At 38.1% G+C, this 26,321-nt stretch overlaps 4 protein-coding genes across 7 annotated transcripts; 2 read left to right on the top strand and 2 right to left on the bottom strand.

The window, feature by feature from the left end:
- The first annotated feature begins 1,172 nt into the window (after positions 1–1,172).
- On the top strand, positions 1,173–5,196 carry LOC135609394 (uncharacterized). 4 transcript variants are annotated; one of them, XM_065102604.1, is made up of 3 exons: positions 1,173–1,575; positions 2,104–2,145; positions 2,981–5,196. In XM_065102604.1, the coding sequence occupies exon 3, from the start codon at positions 3,026–3,028 to the stop codon at positions 4,784–4,786; it is 1,761 nt and encodes a 586-aa protein (XP_064958676.1). In that variant the 5' UTR covers positions 1,173–1,575; positions 2,104–2,145; positions 2,981–3,025; the 3' UTR covers positions 4,787–5,196. The 4 variants fall into 4 exon arrangements, with proteins under 4 accessions (XP_064958676.1, XP_064958675.1, XP_064958677.1 ...); XM_065102603.1 differs by having other exon boundaries at positions 2,937–5,196; XM_065102605.1 differs by lacking the exon at positions 2,104–2,145 and having other exon boundaries at positions 1,174–1,575.
- Positions 5,197–12,587: 7,391 nt separating this feature from the next.
- Positions 12,588–13,288, top strand: LOC103980528 (glycine-rich protein-like). Its single transcript, XM_009396963.3, has 2 exons — positions 12,588–12,725; positions 12,824–13,288. The coding sequence occupies exons 1-2, from the start codon at positions 12,626–12,628 to the stop codon at positions 13,087–13,089; spliced, it is 366 nt and encodes a 121-aa protein (XP_009395238.1). The 5' UTR covers positions 12,588–12,625; the 3' UTR covers positions 13,090–13,288.
- A 2,475-nt stretch (positions 13,289–15,763) lies between these two features.
- On the bottom strand, positions 15,764–17,223 carry LOC135608876 (fasciclin-like arabinogalactan protein 7). The gene is made up of 2 exons (XM_065101926.1): positions 17,068–17,223; positions 15,764–16,867 (listed from the first exon to the last, which is right to left on the bottom strand). Exon 2 carries the CDS (start codon positions 16,820–16,822, stop codon positions 16,034–16,036), a length of 789 nt encoding a protein of 262 aa, XP_064957998.1. The 5' UTR covers positions 16,823–16,867; positions 17,068–17,223; the 3' UTR covers positions 15,764–16,033.
- Positions 17,224–19,187: 1,964 nt separating this feature from the next.
- LOC135609393 (threonine--tRNA ligase, chloroplastic/mitochondrial 2-like) lies at positions 19,188–26,321 on the bottom strand. The gene is made up of 8 exons (XM_065102600.1): positions 25,930–26,321; positions 24,897–25,043; positions 24,616–24,763; positions 24,278–24,531; positions 23,470–23,847; positions 21,386–21,694; positions 21,086–21,286; positions 19,188–19,633 (listed from the first exon to the last, which is right to left on the bottom strand). Exons 1-8 carry the CDS (start codon positions 26,260–26,262, stop codon positions 19,373–19,375), a joined length of 2,031 nt encoding a protein of 676 aa, XP_064958672.1. The 5' UTR covers positions 26,263–26,321; the 3' UTR covers positions 19,188–19,372.

The raw sequence follows: 26,321 nt of genomic DNA, 5'->3' as shown, positions 1-26,321 counted from the left end.
ACTTTTGATCTTTTTACCTTCTTTTGATGCATCTAAAAAAAATGAAACTTTACTATTATTTTCCTGTTCAAGCTCATGCAAATCTTCTCCTTTTTTTTTTGTAAGCTTTAGTATGTAGAAATGGAAAAAAAAAAAAAAAAAAGCAGGAAAATTATAAAAAATGATCCTATTAAATCCCCAGTTGTATGTGCAGAAAGTGAAAAAAAAAGGAAAACATCAGCTCTTTTTTACTAAAAATCTCTTGGTTCAATCATAGTCTTTTCAATTTTTTTATTAATTTAAAAGAAAATATAACCTAATTTTAAGTCCAAATAATTTGCATCCTCATCAACTCCTCAAATTCACAACATGCAGCAATGCAACCACAAACCCTTCTTTCAGGTGATCTAGTAAATAAAAAAGAAGTACATCTCAGATAGGTTGTGGAGTTCTGCAAGTCAATGCCATCCTTCAGGCCTCTTTCTTCATCTGATGGCTTACCTCTGCTTGTTCTTTTGCAAGATAATGGCATCTACAAGCAGTGCAGTTAACTGTGCCACAACATGATAGCATCTTCCAGTCTGAACATTTTACACTGTTCAACCTGAAATTTACTGTTTAATATTATTCCTTTGCCGACAAAAAGGAAGTGTAGATCCAAAAAAAAAAAGCCTAGCAACAATCTACTGCTGCTATTTAGTTATTGTATTAAAGATCAGTCCATCTTGACACACGCAAATTACCTCTCTATCAAGAGATTACAAGAACTGGACTTCACAGCTCCTGGTGGAACTTGCTGCTCCCTCATTGTTATGGAGGTTGATTTGTCTATTTTACTGGTCTCAAGAGAGTGTGTTACACAGGAGAAGAGAAGAGTCAAACATGTCTCCAACACTTGCCAACTGCAGCACACTGTGTGTACTACAATGCATTCTTACGGAGTGTTGCAGTATCTGATGGAAGCAGCATGTCCTCTGAAACATAGAATGAAAGGTAAACTCACATGCAGTGGTGTTTCGGAGCAACAAAAACCAATATGAAGTTTACTTCATCCTCGAGCTCAATGTTCCTTTTGTGCAGATTAAATATAACAAGATTCAAAAGTATATTTTCAATGCATATCAAGAACTTGAATTCTTCTTTCCACAGCCCAAGTGCTTGAATTGTGGGAATCAAGAACAAGAACAAGCAGGCATATACAACCTTGGAATGATTGATACAGATCATTGTTCATAGCTACTTGGTGATCCTTAAATTGAAGGCACGTAAGAACGATTGACTCTGTTTCTTACTGCCATGTCTGCTATTAATTGTTGCAGACCTGTGAAAAGAATTGGTCACAGGACAAGACAGGGCAATTGAGATGTACCAAACTTGTAACTGGGCAACGAGGAAAAGGAACACTAGGAGGACGAATGGTGCGTGTTCTGTGAACAGTTACATTATTATTCTGTTTCTGGTAATTCCATAGCTGTGCACAGACAGAGAAAGAAAGAGAAAAGGGGAAAGATCTGAGGGCAATGGAGAGTTCTGTGGATCATTTCTTTCTTCAGTTCCTCCTCCACACCCTACCTCGCCATCGATCTCCCTTCCAAGGTAAGAATCGTCCGATCCCCCAATCGCCTCTGATTCCATCCTTCTCGTCTCGGCTCTCGTGCAAAGAAAGGAGATTGCTTTACGGGAAAAAAAAAATCGTTTTTGGGGTAGATTGTGTGGAGCTTTCTTGGTGTTCGTTGATTTTGACTGGAGATCTTGGTTGGATTTGCCTTTCGGATGGTTGGATCCATCGATATGGAGACGAATTGAGATGGGTGGACGAGTTTTGGGGGGGAAAAATCTCGACTTCTCCTTTTTCTTCTGGTTTGTCTGCAATTTCGTGCTGTGTTTTGGATTTGAGATGCCAAGATGACATTTTTATGTGTTTCTTCGTTGATTGTGGCTACTTAGTTCTTCTGTATGTGGTCAAATTTTGTTATTGGCTTTGTTCGAGGTACAGTTATTTTGGTTCAGAATGTTCCATGTTCCAAGATTTCAGATTGAGACGTTACATAAACCATCTCAATCTGTTGATTCTTGTTCTTCCAGTTGAGCTTAATCATCTTTACCTATGTTTTCTTGCTATAGATGGAGAAACTTGTATCGATATGAGGAGATGAGAGGGCACAGGTCTGTTGTTAGTGGTCACATATATTCCTGCAACTTTTAGGAAACTTTTGCTTGATTCATGGAAATTGTCTCGTCAGTTTGCTCTAATCTGGAGTATCTAGGTTTTAGATTACCTTGAATTGCCACAATGATGAATGTAGATTGTCATATTGGTGTCTTGCTTTTTTCAGTTCAGAAAAAAGAGAAATTGCATTCTGTCTTACACATAATAAGTAGCAGAATACCTTCAATAAGGTTCCTTAAATTTTCTTGTTGTTGAGAAGTAAAAGATTATAGATTTTACTCATTAGATAGTAGTCCCTGAACTTGACCTTTTATATATTCGATCAAATTTGTCGATTAGGTTCATGTATATCAATGTCAGTCCACATATTGATGTATACTTAGCTAATACTATATAACACATTAGGCAATGTTCTCATGTATAGAGACAGTTATAAAATTCCCGACATACAACAGTGCAGTGAATAATGTGATCAAACTCTCACGTCGCTTTGTTGATTCTCATTACATCAGTTGTTTGGGTAGCAAGGACTTTTTTTTTGGCAGTTCATTCCTGGTTGAAATCTTTCTCCAGGATCTTACCTCTTTCATTGCATAGACCATGAAATTTCTTCTTTTTTTCTTTTTTGCATCGTATATCATGCTTGCATGTACGTATGCTGTGCATCATGTGCAGCAATTCAAGTGTTCATCAGTGTCACTGTAACCTTCAGTGATCTTTGGCTTGTCATTTGTTTAAGCGTCTTACACTGAAGAGGTGTTTTAATTTCCAGTTGTCTACTTTTCAGGCATTTTGTTGCTTGAGTTTAAGTTTTTCTGCACGAAATTGCAGCCTCTCGAATGATAATTTCATATTCTAATTGCCCTCCTGGTAGCAATGGGCATTATAAAGTTAAGGCCTCAGCGGCCTGGAAATGATCATCATTTACGGCGAAGCTCTTTCATCATTTTACAAAACGAGGAGACACATGAGCTGGAGAAGACTCTTGGTGATGATTCCGATGACTGCGAACTTGGTGAAGTGGGCTATGAGTATGTCATGGTTGGAGGTCAAACATGTGGTATTCCTTATGAGCTTTATGAACTTCCTGATCTGAAAGAGATACTGTCCGTAGAGACTTGGAATTACTATTTAACCGAAGATGAAAGGTTTTCTCTGGCAGCTTTTCTTCCAGATATGAGCCAAGAGACAGTTTGGATTGCAATAAAAGAACTGCTTACGGATGTTGATGTGTTCTTCGGTAACCCACTCAAGAAGTTCTACAGTGGATTGAGGGGTGGACTTTATTCTCCACAGGTTACTCATTTAAGAGAAGGCATACACTTCTTACAGAGAAGTGAATACTATCATAGCTTAAGATCATACCATGAGAATCTGTCTCAGGTGTTTGTAGAGATGAAAGAGGTATGGAATAGATGTCGACCAACCACCAGTATCGAAGAAAGAGTTCAAATTTGGAACAGCAGGAAAGAGAACAAGCCTGTTTTTGTAGTTGATCTAAATACATTTCCAGATGAAGGTACCTTAAAAAAGGGTGACAGTAATGACAGAATTGTTGAAACTGTACCTTTCTCGAAGAAGACTAAGATGTATATGAATCAAAGTCATGACTCAAAGGTTCTTGTGAGTGGTCTAGTCTGTAGCACCAAAAGAAAAGCAAAGGGATTTCTGAAGTTAAAGCCAATCGTAACGAACTCGGTGCCAATTCAGATGATGCAAGCATTGCCAGATAAATCAGGGGAACCATCTATGCGGCTGCCAAAAGGTGTTCTGAAAATAAAGCCCAGATATGATCCTCTTAGTGAGGAAAAACTAAGACCAAAACCAGAACAAATTTCTGTGGATGGTTGGGGTACTCATGCACACCAGGTCTTACCTCCACAATTTGCTTTCAAGAGAGACAACCTTAATCTTAGCAAGAGGTTACCATTTTCACATCAGGTAGATAGAGATGGAAGAACTTACAGAGACACAGAGGACAAACAAGATTGGCAAAGAGATGAGGATCTATATGCAGGTTGTGGATCAGTTGATTATTCTGAGAGTGAGAGATTCCAAAGGAAGCCAAAGATGATAATAGACTTGAGGCATGATGATGTAGAAATATGCAAAGGGTGGTTTCCTTCACAAACTAACCAGAATTTAAGAATTTATCCTCAAGAAGATGGTCATATTAGAGAGTGCCAGGGTAAGAAAAGTAGCTGGAATAGCTCGAACACTCAGCCAAATAGATCATTTGAAAGTTTGGCAGATCCGAAGAAAGAATCTTTCAAACATGCACTTGAAAATTACCAAGAAAGAAAGCCGAGTGCTTTAATTTCCGAAGCATGTTTTGGGGTGTCAAACAATTGTACCCACCAGCATGAGATTTTGACAAAATTTTCTGATCATTTGGACCATCAATGTAAAGATAATGGTGCAGTAAATGTGGCAGTTTCCGGAGTCAAAGAAGGTCTCATGCTTCCTATAACATACAAGAGGAAAAAGCCTCAGAGAAAGCTCAACCAGGTGAATTCTCTTAAGCAGCAGCAGCCAAATGTAGTGAGTTTGGAGTCAGCTGCTCCTAGTGGAATACTAAAGCCGAAACCAATGGCCATTAAGATTAAGTTCAGTGGTTTGACAGGTTACAATGCTTAACGAATAAAAGCTTCTGCTGGATCGACTGTGACATGAACATCAATCCAGGTAACGCAGCCAGATGCAGCAATGAGAATCTTTGAAAGGCATATTATACATTGAAGAACAGCAAATGCTTCATGAAGCTATGGGTATCGTTCGATGGAACTTGGCGGATCTGCTACTTCTTGGCTTTCGACTCTGAGCAGCCACTTTGATGGATCATGCCGAAACTATTTGTTGGAAATGGTGCTGAACTGACACAGTTTGAGCTAAGAAGAATCATCCAGCACAGGTCACATTTCATCCCTTTCCCAGGGATGATAAACAGGGAGATGGTTTTTCTTGCTCAGTAGTCACTAGCTTCATGTGGTCAGACATTGTCGATCGATGTATGCTAATGAGTAATGAAATTGATATTCTTCATTGCATATGCCTTTCAAATATGCTCAAACATGTTTTTTTTTAATAATTCAAGCATTTACCTATTTTTATCATCTAAATTGAGTATGGTCAGCATTTACTTCATTGTTTGATCTTTCTCGGATTTCTTAAATAGTTGTTGACGAATCTCCATATGGAGAAATCCCTTGGGCATATTGACAAACTCCATACTCCATAGTATGTTTTGTTTTTAACTTTGTTACGTATTTGTACAATGAAAATGTTTTCACATATATATTACTCTTCATGTTTTCACATATGTTTTCACATATTCAACTCATTTGTTTATTGAAGTGAAATAAATCATATCTTTAAGGCTTGAATAATAAAAATATGTTCTTTATTACCTGTAAAGGAAATAGTTAGATTCGACTAAACGTCACCATACAAGATGTGCAAAAGATGTCGGTAACAAGAAGTGTGTCATCAAACAAAAAAAAAAAAGTCAACCTTGCTGACTCTTGCATGGGAGGGTAGGGCGTGAGCATGCTTGTTGCTCTCCCTATACAAATGAAATAAATAAAAAAAGCTCCCCACTTGGCAACTTTAACAAATTGCTTAACAAAAAACAATCATACAAAATGTTCCTGAGACTCCAAGGAGCAGATGTTATCCGTAGGTCCTTAATGCTTTCTGAAGCAATGTATTTGATTCTTTCAATGTAGCTTTGCATTCAACTTGCAGAATACTTCAAGCAAAAAGAGGAAGAGCTGCCAGCAATGCAAAATCAAAAATAAATAAAATAAAATTTTAATTTTAAATTCAATTATACATGCATAAATTAAAATAATTAATAAATTTAATAAATATAATAATATTATATTAAGTCTAACTAGTAATATAAATCATAACGGTTCTATGTCATCGTTATTATACTTGTATCATGATAATATTAGTCCTTTATAAAATGGCTCATATAATTTATCTTGTTAAAATAATTATATTATCATATTTAATTATAATATATATATACATAAATGTGAAATAGAAATAAATAATTTTAAATATGTAAGTAAAAATGTCAATTATAATATTCACGTACATCATCATATTTTTTTAGGTTACTCACAAATCCAATCATATTCTTTCAAATACTTTAATTCATAAGTCTTAAGTGAATGGATCAACAATCAATATAGTAGAATTCGAGTTATTAATTGACATTAGTTATTTGTAGACTCTTTTCTCAAACTATTAAATACTTTATACTAATACATAGAACTACAAAAGTACTTATCATTCTTAAAGAAAAATAACTGGAATAGCTTGAACACTTAGGCAAATGGTTTAGTCGTCCCGACTTATATCTATTCCTAAATCTTTTTCCCTCGAAGCCATCGATTTTCACTATCGATCTTCTTTTCAATGGACAAATATTAACTATCCTTATTATAACTTTCTCCTTTGTAAGATTGAAGAGATAACCTCCATTCTCTATTTTTACATAAGGTCTCTCACATCCTACAACTTGGAATTATAATCAAACTCGAGAGCAGAAAATGACTCAAGCTATACTCAAAATAAGAGTTTATAATACTTTTGTGCTCAGAAATAAGTGCTCTATCAAACAAGCCTAAGGTATTTATAGACCTCAAAAACCTTAATGAATGGATCAAAAAATTTAAATATCTAAGATTTCATGGTACTAACAGTACTCCCACCAGCATCAAATGATAATATCACTTTAATGAGATCACAAATCTTAGCTCTTGCAATACTATCATCACCCTAAGTGTACTACCATTGTCTTGGGTGGTGCTACAACCAGCATGGGTGGTACTATAATCAGAAACACTGAAAAAACATAAATAGTACTTTTCGATTGACTTAGATAGTACGATTGCTTGGGCCTAGTGGTAAGATTATCAATTTGGTCTTCTAATAAACCCAATTTGGTCCTGGTTCAAGCTCAATAGGTTCCTTGATAAGTTGGCATAGTTTCGACTCAATACCAACTCAAATTAATCCAAAATAACCTTAATCAAGATTTTAATAAATAAACCACATATATGATATATTTACGAAGCTTTTAGCACATTGTATGCTCTTCCAACATATCGTCCGATCTTTCAGCACTTCATTTAAATCTCCGGCATATTATCTTTTTCTTCGGTATATCGCTTATTCTACTAGTATTTCGACTTTCTCACGATATTCAATCTTCCAACATAATATTCAATCTTACATGTATAATGTCCAAACTTACAATACAAAATTTGATATTCGGCACATGGATTAATTTTTTTACTCGATGTCTAATTTTTGACATGATAATTTTTCAACGTAATGTTTGACTCTTCAGCTCGATAATTGGTCCTTTAGTGATCAAAATATTTTCTACATCACTTATCTCAAAAATATAATATCTAATAAACTCATTAATTAATTTCATTATCAAAATTTAATCCTCAGTTTAACTAGCCTATTCGGCCGCAGAAGCAGCAGCAGAGGTGAATCCCTAAAGAACCAGAGAGAGGGTTTTCGATGGGATAACACGGCATGTTGGATGAAGATGGTTTGAATCTCCTCGACTGGGGAAGCAATAATGTGTTGACGACACGGTGTGCCTCTGGGATGATGCAAACAAGTCGACTAAGGTACTTCTACAAGCCGTAGAAGACAGCGGACCTATCACTAGCATCAGCTGGTCGCCGGATGGCAACGTCCTTGCTGTCGCATTCGGCAATTCAGTTTTAGCCTTGGTTGATCCAGCATCAGGACAAGATGTGAATTGTGACGGAAGAAGATGAGAACCCGACCCGTGTGTTGTCTGTTCTTGCCTGGAGAAGTAATTCAATCTTGACAACGGGCGACTCAATTGCCTGTTCTTGTGTCGCGGTAGCGGTAAGCGGGACGAGACAACCAGTTGAATCCTTTCCTTCCTCGGGACGGGACAGTGAGTTGAATCGATTCGATCAGAAGAAGGATCAGACGGGAGCTCCGTTGTGGACATCGTTAATGGCTTGATGGCAGGTTCCATGTTCTCGAGTCATGGCAAGTACTTTCTGACGCGCCACAGTCCTTGATTTTGCATGCATGCATCTTTTGTGCCTATACTTTACAGAGGTTTTTTACTCCACAAAATTTCTACCTTACAAAATTTCTACCATACTATCCTTATTTGTATAGGGATTAAGTTGGTGGTAGAATTTATTAGTGCAATTTGATTTGGATCCAATTTGCATAGGAGGTTTTCATTTCGTCCGATGTGCTTATGAGTTTTACTTCCGAATCATTAATTTGATGTCGACTAAGTTGGACTCCAACTTGTGTTATGAGCCTTTGATCTCGTTCGAGGTGTTTATGAACGTTCAATGTGATGTCAACTTGTACTAAAATTGATGTCGGATGGATTCCCAATGTGATCATTTCGATACTCAAATCAAATTTTCGAAATAAATTATGTAGCGAAAGAAGAGGATGATAAGATCGTTAATCACATTCACATTTTATAATAGATCCTCCTTAAACATAAGTAGTTAGGAAAATATTTCCTTGTTTTGTCTTTTTCTTTTAACTTGTATGCTACTTTTTTAGTGTTAAGTTTTGGTTGGAGGTGAACATTTTTTCTATCACTAGATATTATATGAACATTTTTAAAATTTTGTGGTCAGAAGATTCTCTGAAGTAAAGAAAAATTTATTGTAGAAGTTTAATGTTATTTTTTTAATGATCAAAATTGATTAAAAATTAAATTGATAGAAACATAAAATGCATTGTCAAGTGTATTCAATTAAATGAAACTTATTATTGTGATGTCTCTAACCAAAAACCCTTCCAATTATGATAAGTGTCTAACATAGGCGATAACTCAATGTCTCGTAGTTGATATAAAGAATTTGATTTTTCTGGATTTAAGTAGGGATTTGTCGAACCATATCAATTTTTTGTTGACTTTCTAGTATACCTTTGATTGTTGATCTCGATTTTTTTTTTGGAATTCTCCTTTTCCTCTCAACAAGTGGCATTAGAGTCCAAAAGATTCAACGGTTAGAGATTCAAATGAGGATGAGTAATAAAGATTAGCAAAAGTATTTTCTCTTTAAAGATATAAAAGTAGACAAAATATTTATTAAATGAGATATTGTTAGGATTAACAAGTATTTTAGAATTCTCGGAACAACTATCCCAATGGAATAGGGAATCCTAGTATAAGAAGTTTTCAAAAACTAATAACTAGAATTTTATTCTTCCATAAATATCTCATGTATCTTTAAGTTTTGGTAAAAAAAAAAGTAAAATGTGAAAAATAATTTTGGTATTCCTAAGTTTTTCTGTGGGATATCTAGAGAGAGTACTACTCTTAAGGGTTTTATAGAGATGATGAAAAAAATAATAAATTCCTCAGGATTTATCCAAAGGGCATGTAAAAAAAATCGAGTGAGGATAAGACAGCAGAGAAGACAACTCAATTAGATTGCGGTAGTCTTTCTAGCTTTCCAGCATTGTTCTTCCCAAATCACCTATCTGTTAAAGACAACTTTTACATATAAAAGTAATTGGTCAGTGGTTTATGCAAATGAGTTGTCCTTGTTGATGTCACCAGCCTTGTGAAACTTGATGAGAACAAGGTTTGTTTACTCCACACTACTTTGGAATCTCAAGTAGAAGGCTGCGAGTATCTCCCTTTATATTGCCATCATCTACATCACCTTTCATCACTTGCAGATGTCCAGTGCAATCTAAGAAAGAATGGGACTGAAACATGGCACGCTCCGGAGGTCTGGTTCTTCACCACTTCCAACCCAAGAAGAAGCTCCGGTGGCTAGGAGAACACTGGCAGAACTATTCATCCCTCGGTGTCTGAGGGTGGACAACAACAGCAAGGAAGAAGACGGGGAAGAGATGGCGGGGAGGGAGAGGAAGCCAACCTTGGAGGAGTGGCTCCTCTCCTCTCCTGGCCTTGAGCTCGACTCCGTCGTTGCGAGCGGATCGCAGCACCGCAGACACTCTCCCAAAGTCTGTCCTCTTAGTCCGGCGTTCCCCTACGATCACCTCCGTTCCACACCAAGACACAGCTCTGCAACTGATGAAGGACGGATCTCTTTCAGCAGAAGCGAGAGTCAGAAGAAGAGGGTGAGTTTTCGGTTACCTGACGAAGCAGACATCCATATAATATACTCGCACGGTGACGCAGAAGAGCGCGAGCATGGCGGAGTTGGTGAACGAGTGTAAGCGCAGGACATCTTCCGTAGATGCAATCTAGAGCTCTCATCTCATCTCCTTTGCTAAGAGAGATGCGTACTGTTTCCAGCTTGATGTGATTGTAAGCGAGGATGACTCGTTCTCAAGCTTCAAACTGCATGAAGGGAATGTTTGTGCTTATATCTGGGAATGTTTGTGCTTAAACCTGCTTCCACAATAAATTATCGGTCTGCTTTGCATCGATATCAGTATATAGCTTCAGGAGCTTCATCTAATTCCAACCTTGCGAACTGTTCTGGCCATTGAATGCTTTGGGAGAGACGCCGATATCAAAAGAAAAATCCACATATCAACAATACAAAATAAAATATATTCATTGTTATCCAAATAATCATATTGTTTTTTAGGTAATTTGAATCGAATAATTTCTAACCTTCGATGAGCGTAGAATTGCCTACTAAGTCTGATTGATTAAGCAATCATCACACATCCACCAAAAAACCCATCGATCTTCTGCTCCGTCACCCACGAATTATACTGACGACAAACAAGAAATATGGCCATTACTGATGACTTGTGGTAAGATACAGTGACTTGCTGATTAAAGAATCTGAAACCTGTGGTGGGCTCTAACATGACTGAGTCATGTTCTTTGGTCATTTAAGGACCTTAGAAACCAAATGCCATCCACACCAACAAGAACTGAATGGAAGATTTGTGTGCATTTCTTTTATTTCTTTGTAAAAATCCAAAAGATATAAGCCAAACTAAAATGATATCAAAGTCAACTGCTTAGCGAGTAGCAAATCAATAGTTCACTTCATTTACATATGTGAATCAATAGTTCAAACTTCACAAAGCTCATGCTCTAATGAGATCGGATAGTATGATTCTTTTACGATTGAAACCCAGTTACTCGATGAATGCATTCAAGGTAAGAGAAAAAGAGCTAAAAATATCATTGTATCATTGAAATGCTCTTATTCTGTACAAAACTGGGGAGAAATTACCCCTATTTATACTTAATATTCACTTCAAATAAATGACACTAGATCCAACATAGAGATTACTAATTTTTACTTACCATCTAACCCTAGCCCTAGTTTGATTTAAATCCAAACTAAACTGGTTAGGAATCAAAATCGAATTAGGTCAACGATTCGATACTAGTTAAAAATAAAAAATAAAACATGAATAGGAATTATGGTGTAGTATTTAGCACATCAAATTTAAAATCTAATGACTTAGTTCAAACCTTGATGATAAAGTAATTCATTTTTTTTATTAATCGATACAGGTGATTCAAATCCGAATCTGAATCGAAATTGACAGTTTTGAAACCATCTTAAAAAACCAATGAGGCTGACGTATTAACTGTTCAATCCAGTCGTTTAATTTAGTAGATTGTAGATCTAATAACTGTATAATCCAATCAATCATCGATTAAATACATCAGCCTATTTTCTTCATTATTAATAAGAAGATCACCTAACTCTTCCAGAGAGAAGTAGAGGTATGTTGATGTCGTTTTGTCATCAGAATATGGCAAGATGTGACAACATGATAAATGCTCTTCGACCTACAGGAATGTTATCCGGTTACCTTCTTTTAATTGTTGTCTTCCTAGTTTAATATGCCAGTGTTGACTGTGACCATTCATTGGAGTCTCCTTCCCAACTGTACACTATTAATGCCTGGACTCTCTCTCTCTCTCTCTCTCTCTTCCCACCTTCCCAGCCAAAATGGATTACGGTGCCACATGTTTCATTGATGAGGGCATTCAAATGAGCATACAGATGTTGTAGTGAGAAGAGTCTATCTGCTTTTCCTCGATTAAAAGATCATGTATAACTTACGTGGAAGTAGTCGCCAATGAAAGTACATATATATACATATTTTATTTTAGGTATTTTGGTCGTCCACCCATTTATATATGCAGTAAGGTGAGGTGCTACAACCTTCTCTTTACATCTCGCTTAAACATATTCTGGAGTTGATTCGAGCATTCTTTGTTCCAATGTAATAATACTCTATGACAGGATAAGCTTATCATCGGTTTCTGACCATATTTGTCAGCATGCAGTGATACGAACAAATTAATGTGTACTAACACCCAACTGTATCACTGGCGAGATAACATGCATCCTCTCTTAAATGATCACAATCAGATCGATACTGCTCGCTATACTGAACATTATAAATAGGGCAGCGCACTCATGGTTCTTCTCACCTCAGCCTATCCAGCTTCAGGTAGTTCACCAGTGGACAGACATGGCTTCCAAGGCTTTACTTGTGTTTGGTGTCCTCTGTGCGACTCTCCTCCTCGTCTCCTTGCAGATGGCAACAGCCAGGGAATTGAGTGAGAAAACTGGTGAGCTCTCTCTCTCTCTCTATGCCAATGCATGTTTATGGCTACGTAGAATACATATACTTGGGAATAGTCTGACGACCATTCTGGCTGCCATGCAGAGCACCAGAACATGAAGGAAGAAGGTGCCGAGGACCGGAAGTATCCCGACGATCGCGGATACGGTGGCTACCCTGGCCGTGGTGGTGGTTACTACGGTGGCTACCCCGGCCGTGGTGGTGGTTACAACGGTGGCTACCCCGGCCGTGGTGGCGGTGGCTACTGCAGGTGGGGATGCTGCCGCCGCGGCTACTACGGTGGGTGCCGATGCTGCTCCTTCCCCGGAGAGGTTCCAGATGCTGAATACCAAGCTGAACCGGGGAACTAGATAAGTCTCATCCAGTACTGTTCTAGTAATCCATATTATGTACTGTGTGGTGCTATGGTCTAAAGAGTGAATTATCCAAAGAGTTCTGCCTCCTGGGTGTCTCTCTTAGTTCGTAGTTGGTATGCTATGGTCTAAAGAGTCAATTAGTGTTCTATGTTCTGTCATCATGAATAAAGTGGTTGTTCTTGTTTGATGCAAATGATATCTCCTACGTGCCTTATGAAGATGTTGAATAGTGCTTCTTCTCAGATAAAATGTCATACAGTGCAAGAGGCTGCTTCCAGCCAACACCATTCTCTCTAAAGCAAATGTGTTTATGCTGTTGTTTCAGGTGTAATGACGAGAAAGAGAGAGAGCATATGGCATCGTAAGCCTTGTCAACACCGGTGATCGCCTCTCAGCCTCCAACGTCGACAGCTACAGTACTACATCGCCCAGGCGTCGAACATGACTAAGCAGCTAAGAACAGTATCATCTAACGATATCATTCTTATGCACTTAAGACCAAAGAAATTTAATCATATAAATCGTAAGATAGAAATATATGATCACGATCATGCATGAACATATATCATGTAAGATTAATTTAGTTTGACCAACCATTATTTTGAGAAGAACAATAATCATGTTTAATATGGACTATTGCAGTTAAAAATTCATTCATAATTGACCTACTCTACGCACAGATATTATAAAGACAACAAATGGCACAAGTGCCCGGTACGATCAAGATCATATTGCTTGCATTGACTTCCAAGCATTTCATGGACCGAATGTGGTCGACTACCGACGTGCACATTACTTGATGCAACTTGACTTTTGTCTCAATCAATCTCTTCTTTGAAAGCTCATAAGACCTAATTGGATAATGAGTCGTTTATACAATGATTCAGGACGCTTCACAAGAAGATTTACGGCTTTTCGATGTATTCGGCAAACATAAATTTGGCATTATGTGTGCTATGGACTGATACTCATTACTTAATTATTGGCCGCAGTTGAACCATTATTTGTTGGGTGATCTATGCATGAAAAATAAATTTCTAACTCTATAGATATATCCGAATTTATTCTAAATATGATTAAGGGATGTTCAAACTTTGTTTAAGTGGATCGGATATATATGAATATGAAAGAAAAAACTCAATCTACTGATCATGTTACTATTTGATCATAATTAAGGTACTTGCAAATTCCACTCTACTTAAACCTAATCCCAGCTAAATATTTAGTAATATTAATTAATCTCAAACCTAGTTAAAGGATGAGAAAATAAATCTTCCAGTTGCTTCTCCGATGAGCTTCCTTTGGAAAAATATTTTAGCTAGAATAAGAAATTTACTTGTTTGCTCCTCCTAAAATGTTCATGATTATAAAATTCTTTCGTGCTTTTTTTTTTTTTTTGAATTTAGTCATACAACATTGTCACTTTCTTCAGGATAGGTCAATAGTTATTTCTGTGGATTTATATGTATGTTCCAAATAGATGATAAGGGTTGGATTAATATGCATGTCCTAACACCCAACTATCTCATTTGTCAGATATCATTTTCTCCTAAATGTTCACGGCCAATGCCGGAGGAAGCTCATGAAGCTTATAACTAGGGTATTGGAGTGCATGGCTCTTCTCACTTCAGTTCATCCAACTTCTAGTAGCACTCACCAGCAGTCAGACATGGCTTATAAGGCTTTGATTGTTCTTGGTTTAGCAGCTCTTCTCCTTTTCTCTTTGGAGACGGCAACAGCCAGGCACCCGGCTAAGAAAACCGGTACTGATAACTCTCTCTCTCTCTCTCTCTCTCTCTCTCTCTCTCTCTCTCTCTCTCTCTGAAAGAAATATATGCATTTATATATAAAGGATTAACGAGTTCAGATGTAAAATGATGCATGTTCATGATGTACGTAACAGAAATCATCACAGCTACCTTAGTGCTTAATTATTTGACTCTTTTTTGGTCTGTCGTGCAGAAGAAAAGAGCACGAAGGAAGAAAGTGTTAACCAGCAGAAGTATCCTGGCGGATCGGGTGGCTACCCTGGCGGTGGCTACGGTGGTGGCTACGGTGGCTATCCTGGTGGCGGATTTGGTGGCTACTGCAGGTGGGGATGTTGCCGTCGTGGGTTCTTTGGAGGTTGCCGCTACTATTGCCCTTTCCCTGTTTGACTTGGTGATGCTTTACCAGGGAACTTATAAAGACGTGCTTGCTGCTATGAATCCTTTTAAGTATTGCATTGCAAGAATAATATATATACCGCATGTGTGTGGCGTAGAGAGAGAGAGAGAGAGAATAAATTAGGGAGCTCTCCCTTCTCTGTGTTTGGTTTGTTATATGCATATATATGGTTTCATACTGTACTCATTTGCGGGTTTGATGCATGCCAGTGGCATTTTTATGTACTGTAGACAGTCAATGCATCCTTCGCAAGATTTAATTTATCAGTACAAAGTCAACAGACAGCATCTACATGCAAAGTTGACTTCAAGCGTCGGTTCCACATGACTTACTGTGTTCCGGTCAGAAGCCGAAAGATCGAAGACGAACCTTCATATTTGGTGTATCATATGCCCTTGTCTGAATTCGAACATTTTCACGTGGAAAGATTGAAGACCTTCACATGGTTCTAAGTTTGTTCAGCAGAAAGCCACTCCACATGATCTCAACCCAAACAAAAACAATTCTTGAATCACATCTCAAACTCACATTCTTCTTGATACATATGCAGTATTTCGAGGGCAATGTTCATCAACAAGTGTTATACAATGAGGTAAAAAACCTTCTATATATCAATTGGACATTATTCCGGATGACATACAAATTGCTGCGTCATATAATATAGCAAAAAGTATAAGTAAACGACATATTTATGTAAACCACTCCGTCAAAAAGAACTGCCAGAAAAGTGAATCAAAATGCTGTAAGTTGAAATGCTTTGCAGTGTTGCTCACTAAAGAAGCATCAGACAGCTTGAAACAGCCAAAACGAAGTAGATCAAGAGACCAACCCCCCTGGTGTTGTATGCAGAACCGCCGGTATTAGTTGGTGACTCTAAAGATTTGGGAGAAGAAGCGATTCCATTGTGACTGGGGGCTACATCTGATGCCTTCGTGGTCTCCGGAGCTGGAGCTGGAGCTGGTGCTAGAGACGGATCAACGCTGAAGATTGCTTCCGGCAGTAGGACGCAACCGATCTGGTAAACGGCGACTGGTGCAGTAGAGTAGACGCTGCTAGATATCTTTGGGCTTGACCAAGACGAGACGACATGAATGATCCCAGCAGCCTCGGTGACGTTGAGAGTGTACTGCCCGCCGGCAAACGTGGTGACGGGGTTCATGTTGCTGAGGTTCCTGAAATCCGAGAGCGAGTAGTACTTGGATAATGCATGGTACAGGAGAAGCGTCCTGAGTTGGTCGTCGGTGAGGTTGGCCAGGTCTGAGCTTTTCAGCAGTGCGAATGCCGAGTCCTTGGGCACGAAGATGGTGATGCCTTGCTCCGAGTTGTTGGCTTGGTTTTGGAAGGTGTCGATGACGCGGGTTTGAAGAAGATAGTTGAGGAAGGTATGGTAAGGACCAGCGACCGAGAGGAGCTCCGTGAGGTTCACATGGTGTGGCGCAGGTGCTGGTGCAGGTGCTGGGGATGGAGGTAGGATCGGTGCCGGAGGTGTCTGAGCTATTGCAGGAGAAGAAATCAGCAAGGCTACTAGAGTAGTAGCAAAAGAGATCGCTGTGAGCTCCATGATCTGTCCAAAACTGTTCTTCCCGCAATAAGACTTTCCTTGCCCCTGCAATCCGTAGAGCTGATCAAAGTAAGCTTCTCTATGAAAAGATTTCAAACATAAAGATCCCCAGGCATCAAAGAAACAAGTGAAAGGAAGAGAAATGTAATGATAAGCAACTCATGCACCACTGAAGCCAGAAAGAAGTCTGCTAGAATTAACATTAAACATCAAAAGACAGTAAGGAGAGAGCATGGAGAACTCACCCAACTGTGAGCTTCAGGAGGCACACAACTCAAGGGATGAAGGAAGAGGAAGGCAGCATTTAAAAGGGTGGCAGTAGGTGGGATCACAGCAAATTGGAGAGGGTGAAAGAAGGACGTGAGTTGGCCATTCTTCTATTCTTTTTCTGAAGCTTCAGAGACAGCCCATCTCAGTTGAGAGTTGGAAGCTGACCCGACAACTAATCTCCCTCTTCTTCTTTCTATAAGCTTTCTCCACCTTGCACTCCACCCCAAGTCCTAACACCAACATCATTACTACGAGATGGGGCATTGTCTTAGAGTTTCTCACAAGTCTCACAAGTGGTCATGAGGAGCACAACTCTCTCCTGTATCACCTCTATACATGCTAGTTTGTGCAGAACAGCAAATTGTACAAACAATGATTTATATTGGTAGTAAATAAATGAAGCCAGCTTTGGATAGATATCCGTATCCACCATGTGAATCAGCAGGGAGAAGATGGACTCAAGACATGAGGACCAATCACTCCAATAGCACAACAATTAAGGGAAAATTTTCCTGATCCCCAAATCCTTTTTAATTTGCCTAACTACAAGAAGTGATGGGTTGGACTAAAGGTTTCACACAGGAGGAACCTAATTAGATCTAATATAGAGTCAAATGGTGGTGTCATTCTGTAGTTGCCAGGATGTGCCTGTGAGATTCCACAGACTTTGTCAATATACTTGGATGCATCTTATATGAGGTGATTCCATGTAACACCCTGATTAGTTTCACATCGAAAATGGACAAGATTAAGATTGACTTATAAGGGTTTGATAAGTATACTATTATCGACTTCAGCTTAAGCATTTTGATCAGTGGTTTAGACCAAACAAAATTAATAGGCTAGTTAGCCCATCAGGCTCGAGTCATAATATTTGGTATCAGAGCCGACCTAACATTTGGGGATGATGAGGAGGGCTACCATTGGGCTACGCCTCACACCCCTGATTAGTCCCACATCGAAAGTGGGCAAGATTAAGATTGACTTATAAGGATCTGATGAGTGTACTACTATCAACTTTAGCCCATCTCGAGTTATAATATTTCACCTTCATTGTTCTTAATGATGTCAATTTTGATCTAATCCAATGTTGGAAAGATATCCATCGAAATTTGATCGACGTTATTAGGTGACTTGGATGAAGGAGTCTTTCCGACGTTCAAATTAGTTGACAAAATAAAAAAGATTTAAAAATTTAAAATATACATAATACCTAAATTACAGAATATTAAGTGTATTAATGAAAAAAAAATCCCTAAATTTCATACTGAAAGGCATCTCCATTTGGCACATCAGTCTTTCTTGATTGACTGACGCCACATGTCAAGTTTTAATTTACGGCAAATAACCATAACAATTATTCTTTGTTAGGCATAGATGCGTAGTTGACCTCTACTATGCTATAGTAACCAGAAGAAGAAAAATGGTTCCCCTCATTCATTTTGGAAGACTGCTAGTTATCTAAATTGTATTATTAAGCGTAGTCTAATTCTAATAACACTTGCATTATGTGAGAGCTTTCATAACCTATCTCGTACATTGATAGAGAACCTTTAAGAGATCTGACACATTACACATGTTTTCCTTTCTCAATCTTATCATTTACTTTTACCCTTTTTTTTCTTCATGTATTTCTTCTTTGTTATTGGTGCAATTGGAATAGTTCTCTAAGAGAATCCCCATCGAGCGTGGCGTACCAAAAGCTTCTCGATGACTGCATTTTGAAGAACAGGTCTCGTATCCTCGCTTTCAAGAGTGCACTCGAACCGCCGGCCAGGAAGCTGCCCCAATTTGACGAGCCCATTCGGCCAAAGAAAAGCAGCAGAGGCGAATCCCTAAAGAACCTGACGACCCCATTAATATTTCTTCTTTGTTATATTTATTCAAATTTATTATAACAAGTAATGATATTTAATACTTTATGAAACAAAGTAAGTGAACGATTAGGCAACCTCTCATCTTTAGTTTATGATGGATGTGATTCATGTCATCCATCCAGAGTTTTCCATTATAGTACAGATGCAATGTGACAAATTCACAACAAAATGAGTAGGAGATAACTGATAAACAAATTGTGCATGAGAAGGAATACGCGTGGGAGGAAAATATTACTTCATTAAGAGCAAACAAATATAGTACATAATTTGGGAGAATCAAAGGGGGAGAGGGGGAAAACTAGAATCCTTTACTGTTGCTGTTGGTTGAGAATGCACATGCTACGACTGCAAACTCCACTGTACTCAGTTTTGATACTGTTTGAATCAAGGTTAGATGGGTTTCCTACAATGATGTTCTGTTTGACACGGCAAACTGGATTCTAGCGATGAACTCGTCGATGGTCATCATTCCAAGTTCACCTCCAAACCTCGATCTGACAGTAACCATCTGAGTCTCGACTTCTTTTGGCCCAACAACTGCCATGAGAGGCACCTTCTGCTTTTCTGCATTTCTTATGAGCTTCGGTAGGCGCTCGCCGTAGCAAAGCTCAGCTCGGATGCCAATGGAATTTAGCTTTGATACCACCTCCGTGCAGTACTTGACCTGAATAATTCATAATGAAAGTTATGAGCTTAGAAGTTTTCACAATAATGTATGTAATAACAGCACCTCAATAGTTACATAGCATAAAAAAGAACCATTTCCCTTGATACTGAGCTATTATTAGGACTGGTTGCAAAACTCGTATCACTAGAAAACATGTTATACATGAACATGAAAAGTCAAAGTCCTCTATTTGTTTTCATTAGATCCTTGGGTTATATTTCACAAGCAACACATTCTGACATTTAATTAGGTATACGGCACACACCTAACAACATCCTGATTGAAGGGTAAATTAGAAATGTATGAGAAGCATATTAGACGTTTAGCCATTATGTTAAGATTGATATCGATGAGTGGATTGAGATACAAAATGCCTTGATTGTTTCACATGGAAGAAACTGCATGCATGACTGTAAATGTAGCAGCCCCAACACCACACAATTTATTGATCATCAGTGTTCACCAGCTGAAACGCCAACATTGAGCTAGCATTTATTCTGTTTGCAGACATACTACTTTTATGAATATCAATATGCATCTTTTGACTCCAATAATGCTGAGGACTCGATGGAAAAATATCATGATATAAGTTAGTAGCTTCCTTCGTAGAAGTCTCAAATGTATATACAACATTTGTTCCACAGATGTATGTTGAGTGGGTTGGGCCTGCAGGTGTGTTTCATCAAGTTGGCACTCCCATTAGATGAAAAACAGCAATAATCATAATAAAGATGTGGGTTTAAAAAAAGGAACTAGATAAAGAAGAGAAACTACAACAAAAAAAGAACCAACAAATTTGCAAGAAAGAATTCAAGACCCATGAAAAAGGACATCAACTCCAGTTAACAGAATCCTAAATTTCAACTAGAATGATTGTGCATCACAATACACCAACTGATAAAGGAAAACACCTAAACTCATACTATATGGTAAAGATGAAAGGAAATCTTTTGCAAAAGTGTATATATATATATATACACACACACACACACACAGAAATTGCCAAAAAGAAAATCTCTGACATCCTTGGCATACCAAAAGATCCATGAGCTTCAAGAGAAATAGAGGTAGAGAAAGAAAGGGAGTGCCAAGAGAGCACCATCGATGTCAACACAAAGAAGAGGGAGATAGGAGGAAATTTTGAACAAGCATATTGTATTTCACATCTAATTTTGATATAAAAAGCACCATTGATATCAACACAAAGGAGAGGGAGATATGAACAATGTACATAATTTTGATTAACATAGAACCATGTTGTATTGGGTTGGGTAGCCAGACACTTAAGCAAAATAAAGTTAGGTTTTACAGCCCAAGCCCATGAAATCCAAAGCCTGCATACTGAGAGTTGACAACAATGTAGAAAAATAACTCCTTTAGGAAAATAAATATCAATCCATTTGGGATCAAAAGCTTAACAACAAAATCATGATAAATGGAGAAGCATACCTCAGTATCGGTCACAGGTAAAACACGAGCTTGGATCGGGGAAATCCACAGTGGAAAGTCACCAGCATAATGTTCTATAAGGACACCAAAAAATCTCTCCAAAGATCCAAGAACAGCTCTGTGGATCATAATAGGGCGTCTTTTCTCGGCATTTGAATCCACATAGGACATGTCAAATCGCTCAGGCAAGTTGAAATCAACCTAAAATAATGTCATACGATGGCTTAGTTAGCTTATATGCACATTCCAAAGCTCATTTTGAATGTCCAACCGAATAGAAAGGAATGCTAAACAACTTGCCTGCACTGTTGAGCACTGCCATTTCCTTCCTAGTGCATCTTCAATTTTTAAATCAATTTTTGGACCATAGAAAGCACCACCACCTTCATCAATCTGGTACGCCCAACCTTTGTCATCTAAAGCATCTCTCAAGGCAGCAGTTGCTTTTTCCCATATATCATCAGTGCCCACAAATTTCTCTGGCCGCGTTGAAAGGTTCACCTCGTACTTCTTGAAACCAAATTGAAGCAGTATCTCCTCAGTCAGATCAAGGACACCCCTAATCTCATTTTTTATTTGATCATCCAAACAGAATATGTGTGCATCATCCTACATCATAGTGAAGCCAAACTCAAATCATCAGCATCCTGTGCATTGGTATACAATCATGAATGCTTGGAACTTTACTCTCAAGTCTCAAGTAATATTAATGAAACTAAAACTATTTGTTTAACTTTGTTCGGAGTGGTCCAAGAACCTTCAGAGAAAGTACAATCAAATATCATTAGGTGATTAATTGAATGTTAAGAACACAGTTTGGTAAGCATCATAATAACTTTCAGAGAGTAGACCTGTTGTATATTTTGTAAATTGAGATATCAGACTAAAGTGAATGCTACAATATGAAACAATCCAATACTAATATCTCACCAGTAAAAGAGTTAGATTCTTTTACCAAATGTGAATTTATTCAACAATAGCTATAACTAGGAACACAGATAAACAATAATATTAAAATAAGACTAACAGTAATGTTTTTCAACTTGATCATTGTAAAGCAAATCCCCATAAGCCATCTACCCATGATAAATAAAGATCATGAATTCATCCAAATCAGGGTTTGCTGTTTTCAAGTATCTCAAATAATAACATCCAAAAGGATGACAAAATGGTCAAACACAAAACATTTTCGCTCATGCAAACTACCAACGCAACAGGCATCCAAACGAGTACCAATTTGTATAAAACTACTAGCAAAATCAGTCGATTTCTTTGCCAGACATACAACACCTGAGACCCTTGAGAGTGTTAGCTAGTTGAACTGATAAGGACCTTGACAGTATATCGCAAGGTCCTCGGCTCGAATCCCACCTTCGCTACTTACCCTTTGTGAAAAAAAAAAACACCTAAGACCCTTTACATCATCTGCTGTAGAGATTAAACAGAAAAAAAATCTCTACAACAAAGAAGGTCTTTACAAACAATGAGGATCATTGGTCTTGTGGATAGAACCTTATGAATTTCTCATGGCTAGATTGACAGGATAACAGCTAATGATCAAGGTTCCTTTTGACTGAACTAGAAGGGGGGGTAAGCACATGGTATATCACATAATGCCATGTGTTTGTTACACAATCTATCAAGCACTGTGCCTCTTGAGTCAATGCCTCACAATCATCCACACAACAATTTATTTTTCAAATCATGAGTCTATTGATTGATGGAACAAAAATCACATCCATTCAATTTCATCTCAAATCTACTATGCGCATTTTACCACAAAGTAACATGTCATCACTGGATGTCTATAGATGACATCAACTATTGCACTCCTTCATTAACAAAGACTCATAATTATCCATCAAGCCAGGCATGCATAACATGTGCAATTGCACGATGGCGATATTATGCACATGCCAGTTACATGCCTGGAGTTAAATTTGGAATTGCATCTCAGGATGTGACCATGCCCAGTGTTAGTACCTCACCGACATGGATAACATAGAGACGCATGACTAGAACATGAAATCCATGCATCAAACTCCTAATTCTTATGTCAACCATGTTCATGGCTTTTCCAATTGACATCACTAATACATGAGATCCCAGTCATGCTATAATGAACATGCATTATCCTCATATGTGTCAGATGAACCAAATGCTAGTAATTTTCTTCAAAAAAAAAAAAAAAGAATGACCAGAAAACCCTGGCTTAAACTGATCAATTGTAAAAGTGGAAAAGTGAAAACATGTGAAACACTGAAACATAACCATGAATACACCAAAGAAGGAGTTGGCACGAAAACAGAACAAACTGTGCCACTAGAAAACGTTAAACATGATTAATTGGCCAAGATGCTCTAGAGGCCATCATCCATTTGTACCTGGGTGAACCCTCTCACACGAAATAGTCCATGCAAGCTACCAGACAATTCATATCTGTATACAGTTCCCAACTCTGCCACTCTCATAGGAAGATCTCTATACGAATGCAGCTTCCTCTTGTATACCAATATGTGATAAGGACAATTCATTGGACGAAGCTGATAGAGTTCATCTTCTATATTCATCTGGTCATACATATTTTCCTTGTAAAAGTCCAAGTGACCACTGACTTTCCAAAGATCGGCCTTTGCAACATGGGGAGTGTAGAGTAAGTCATAACCATGTTGCAGATGAATTTTTTTCCACGAGTCTTCAATAATGTGCCTAACCGTTGCACCTTTTGGATGCCAAAATACCAATCCTCCACCTGCATCTTCCTGCAAAAAAATAGAAGGAAGATTAGAATATTCCTCAGGAATTGTAGTTCCAATATACAGGCTGAAAGTTTAGCATAGTATATACAAATTAATATAGAAATGCAAACTTGTTGTACATGCATGGAACATGTGAACAGCAGGCATTGATTGGTCTCAAAGAAACTAAAGGGAAGAAGCAATCTCAATGTTAAAACACATATAAATATTTCTGAAACCCTGACAAGAAACCAGTAGAACTTCGTAAGATGAAAAAGTGCAAACGAATTCTCACAAGTTTTCACATATTATACTTCCATATATCCCTCTCATCTGATGGAAAGATAGAAGTTGTAGAATGATGACATAAACCAATTCTCAAAGAAGATCCTCAAAACATTTTTACTAAACAATTATGGTCTAGCTGATAATATGGTTGAGATAGTTGTTGTACCTGTATAGAGAATAGATCAAGATCCTGACCAAGACGCCTATGATCACGTCGCTTTGCCTCTTCCTTTAGATGAAGGTAAGCTTTTAGCTGTTCTTCGGTCTCCCATGCTGTTCCATATATCCTTTGCAACATGGGTTTATTTACATCACCTCTCCAATAGGCCCCAGCAATAGATTCAAGTTCAACAGCCTTCTTATCTATATGTCCAGTTGAATCCACATGGGGTCCAGCACAAAGATCCCACCATTCATTTCCTGTATGATAGAAAGATAAGTGAGCAGCAAGTTTTTTCAATAGATGCAGCAGGTTCACTATGTTTCATAAAAAAGTAAACTTACCTATATGATAAATTGTAATAGGTTCTTCCTCTATACTTTCCAATATTTTTAACTTGTATGGTTCATTTAGGGCCATAATTCGTGCTTGAGCCTCTTCCCTTGATACCTCTTCTCTTATTAAAGGCAGATTGCGGTTGATGATACGATCCTACAGATGATGCAAGAAATAAATTCTGTACCCTGAAACAATAAGCTAATGAATATTCTTGCATAACTACAGCTATGTCATGACCTTAATTTAGAAAGCCATTCAAAGCTTTTGAAGATTAAGTCAGGCTTACCATTTCCTTCTTTATTCTCTTCAGATCCTTGTCCGTCAAAGGCTCCATATCAAAGTCATAATAAAAACCATTGTCTATCCATGGACCTATGGTCACTTTAGAGCCAGGGAACAATCTCTGAACAGCCATTGCCATGACATGTGCGCACTGCAAAAAGAGATACTAGCATCATGTAATGGCAATGCTGAATACAAGCAGCAATGTTCATCATTTTGACCCTTTCTCATTTATAAATATACAGTAAATCTTTACAAATGTTTAATGAATAAGATACAAATATGAATTCCATGTCAACATTTCACTAGTTCTTTGTTTTATTTTCGTTCCTTTAGCAGCTTTGTGAAAACAAGGAAATTGACAAAGTTCATCATAACACAAAGAGAGCACTTAAGTCTGTAAAACGTAATTTTATTTATCAATGGCCATGGATATCAAAATTGATGATGTAGACACACTTCTTCGCACACACAAAATAAATAAATATATAAATATGCAAGATATTTCTTACTACATTTTTGTATTGGATATTCATGGTTCATCGCATATCATCAATGCTTGATATCTTGTATATGTAAAAACAAACCGTTTGTACCATGCGTTATATGCTGACCGAGGTGCAGAAAGTTCATAAGCAGAATTTTTCTTTTTAATGAGCAAAGCATTTGAAAACAAATTTCATCTTTCTCAGTCACATACTTAAAGACACTGATCCATCTTTCTATCTTTTTTATTTCTTCCCTAATTGGAACAGTCCAAGACTATCGTCCCTTCTTCCCAAAAATTCCATTACTTGCATAATTTTTCATCAAGAAAGTGAGAGAAGATCCAAGACATACAAAAGCCCAAAATACGTACCTAAATGCTTGCTATAGATCTTACCAACGACTGCAAAGCATCAAAATTTAAACGTTAATGGCATATATCTAAAGAAGAAGGATAGTTCGACAGTCAATATAACTAAAAAATTTATCCTTTTTTGCCCTCCGTCTGAGAAAGGAAGCAAGAAGGGTTCAGTTAGGAGGAAGAGCAGTACCGTGTGGCGAATCCGGAGTAACTTCTCGGAGGATTCATTGGTGGGGAGAACGATCCTCTGTTCCCTCAAACTCTCCTCCTTGTCCTTGGCACTTCTTCCCCCAGTCTCTCCATCCAGCTTAGGCTTCCCCTCCACAGCGCTGGGGGCAGGCGAGGAAGAGGCAGCGAACCTGCGGGGGTCTCGCGTCGGAGACCAGAAGGGGAGGGATGGGGCCCTCCGGGTGGCGGGAGGCGAGGGGAGGCGGCCGTTCAAGAGAGGACGAGATAGGGTTTGAGGTCTGGGGAGGAGGAGCGACGAGGGTGAGGCTGCCGCCATGGCGTAGGCGAAGCTCATCTTCGCCTCCCCTCTTTCCGCTCCAACGACTTGGCTTGTGTGGACCGATCGTTTCTCTT

This window comes from Musa acuminata, chromosome BXJ2-4 (assembly GCF_036884655.1).
Source record: "Musa acuminata AAA Group cultivar baxijiao chromosome BXJ2-4, Cavendish_Baxijiao_AAA, whole genome shotgun sequence".
Lineage (NCBI taxonomy): Eukaryota > Viridiplantae > Streptophyta > Magnoliopsida > Zingiberales > Musaceae > Musa > Musa acuminata.
The sequence above is the reverse complement of the archived record's forward strand: the minus strand, read 5'-3'. Positions and strand labels throughout refer to the sequence as shown.

Coding starts and splice junctions, on each gene's coding strand:
- LOC135609394 (XM_065102604.1), top strand. CDS start 3,026: ATGGGCATTATAAAGTTAAGGCCTCAGCGGCCTGGAAATGATCATCAT.
- LOC135609393 (XM_065102600.1), bottom strand. CDS start 26,262: ATGAGCTTCGCCTACGCCATGGCGGCAGCCTCACCCTCGTCGCTCCTC. Junction 24,532..24,615: donor TATTACAATTTATCATATAG/GTAAGTTTACTT, acceptor TCTATCATACAG/GAAATGAATGGTGGGATCTT. Junction 21,287..21,385: donor GGCAGTGCTCAACAGTGCAG/GCAAGTTGTTTA, acceptor ACATTATTTTAG/GTTGATTTCAACTTGCCTGA.
- LOC103980528 (XM_009396963.3), top strand. CDS start 12,626: ATGGCTTCCAAGGCTTTACTTGTGTTTGGTGTCCTCTGTGCGACTCTC. Junction 12,726..12,823: donor GGAATTGAGTGAGAAAACTG/GTGAGCTCTCTC, acceptor GCTGCCATGCAG/AGCACCAGAACATGAAGGAA.
- LOC135608876 (XM_065101926.1), bottom strand. CDS start 16,822: ATGGAGCTCACAGCGATCTCTTTTGCTACTACTCTAGTAGCCTTGCTG.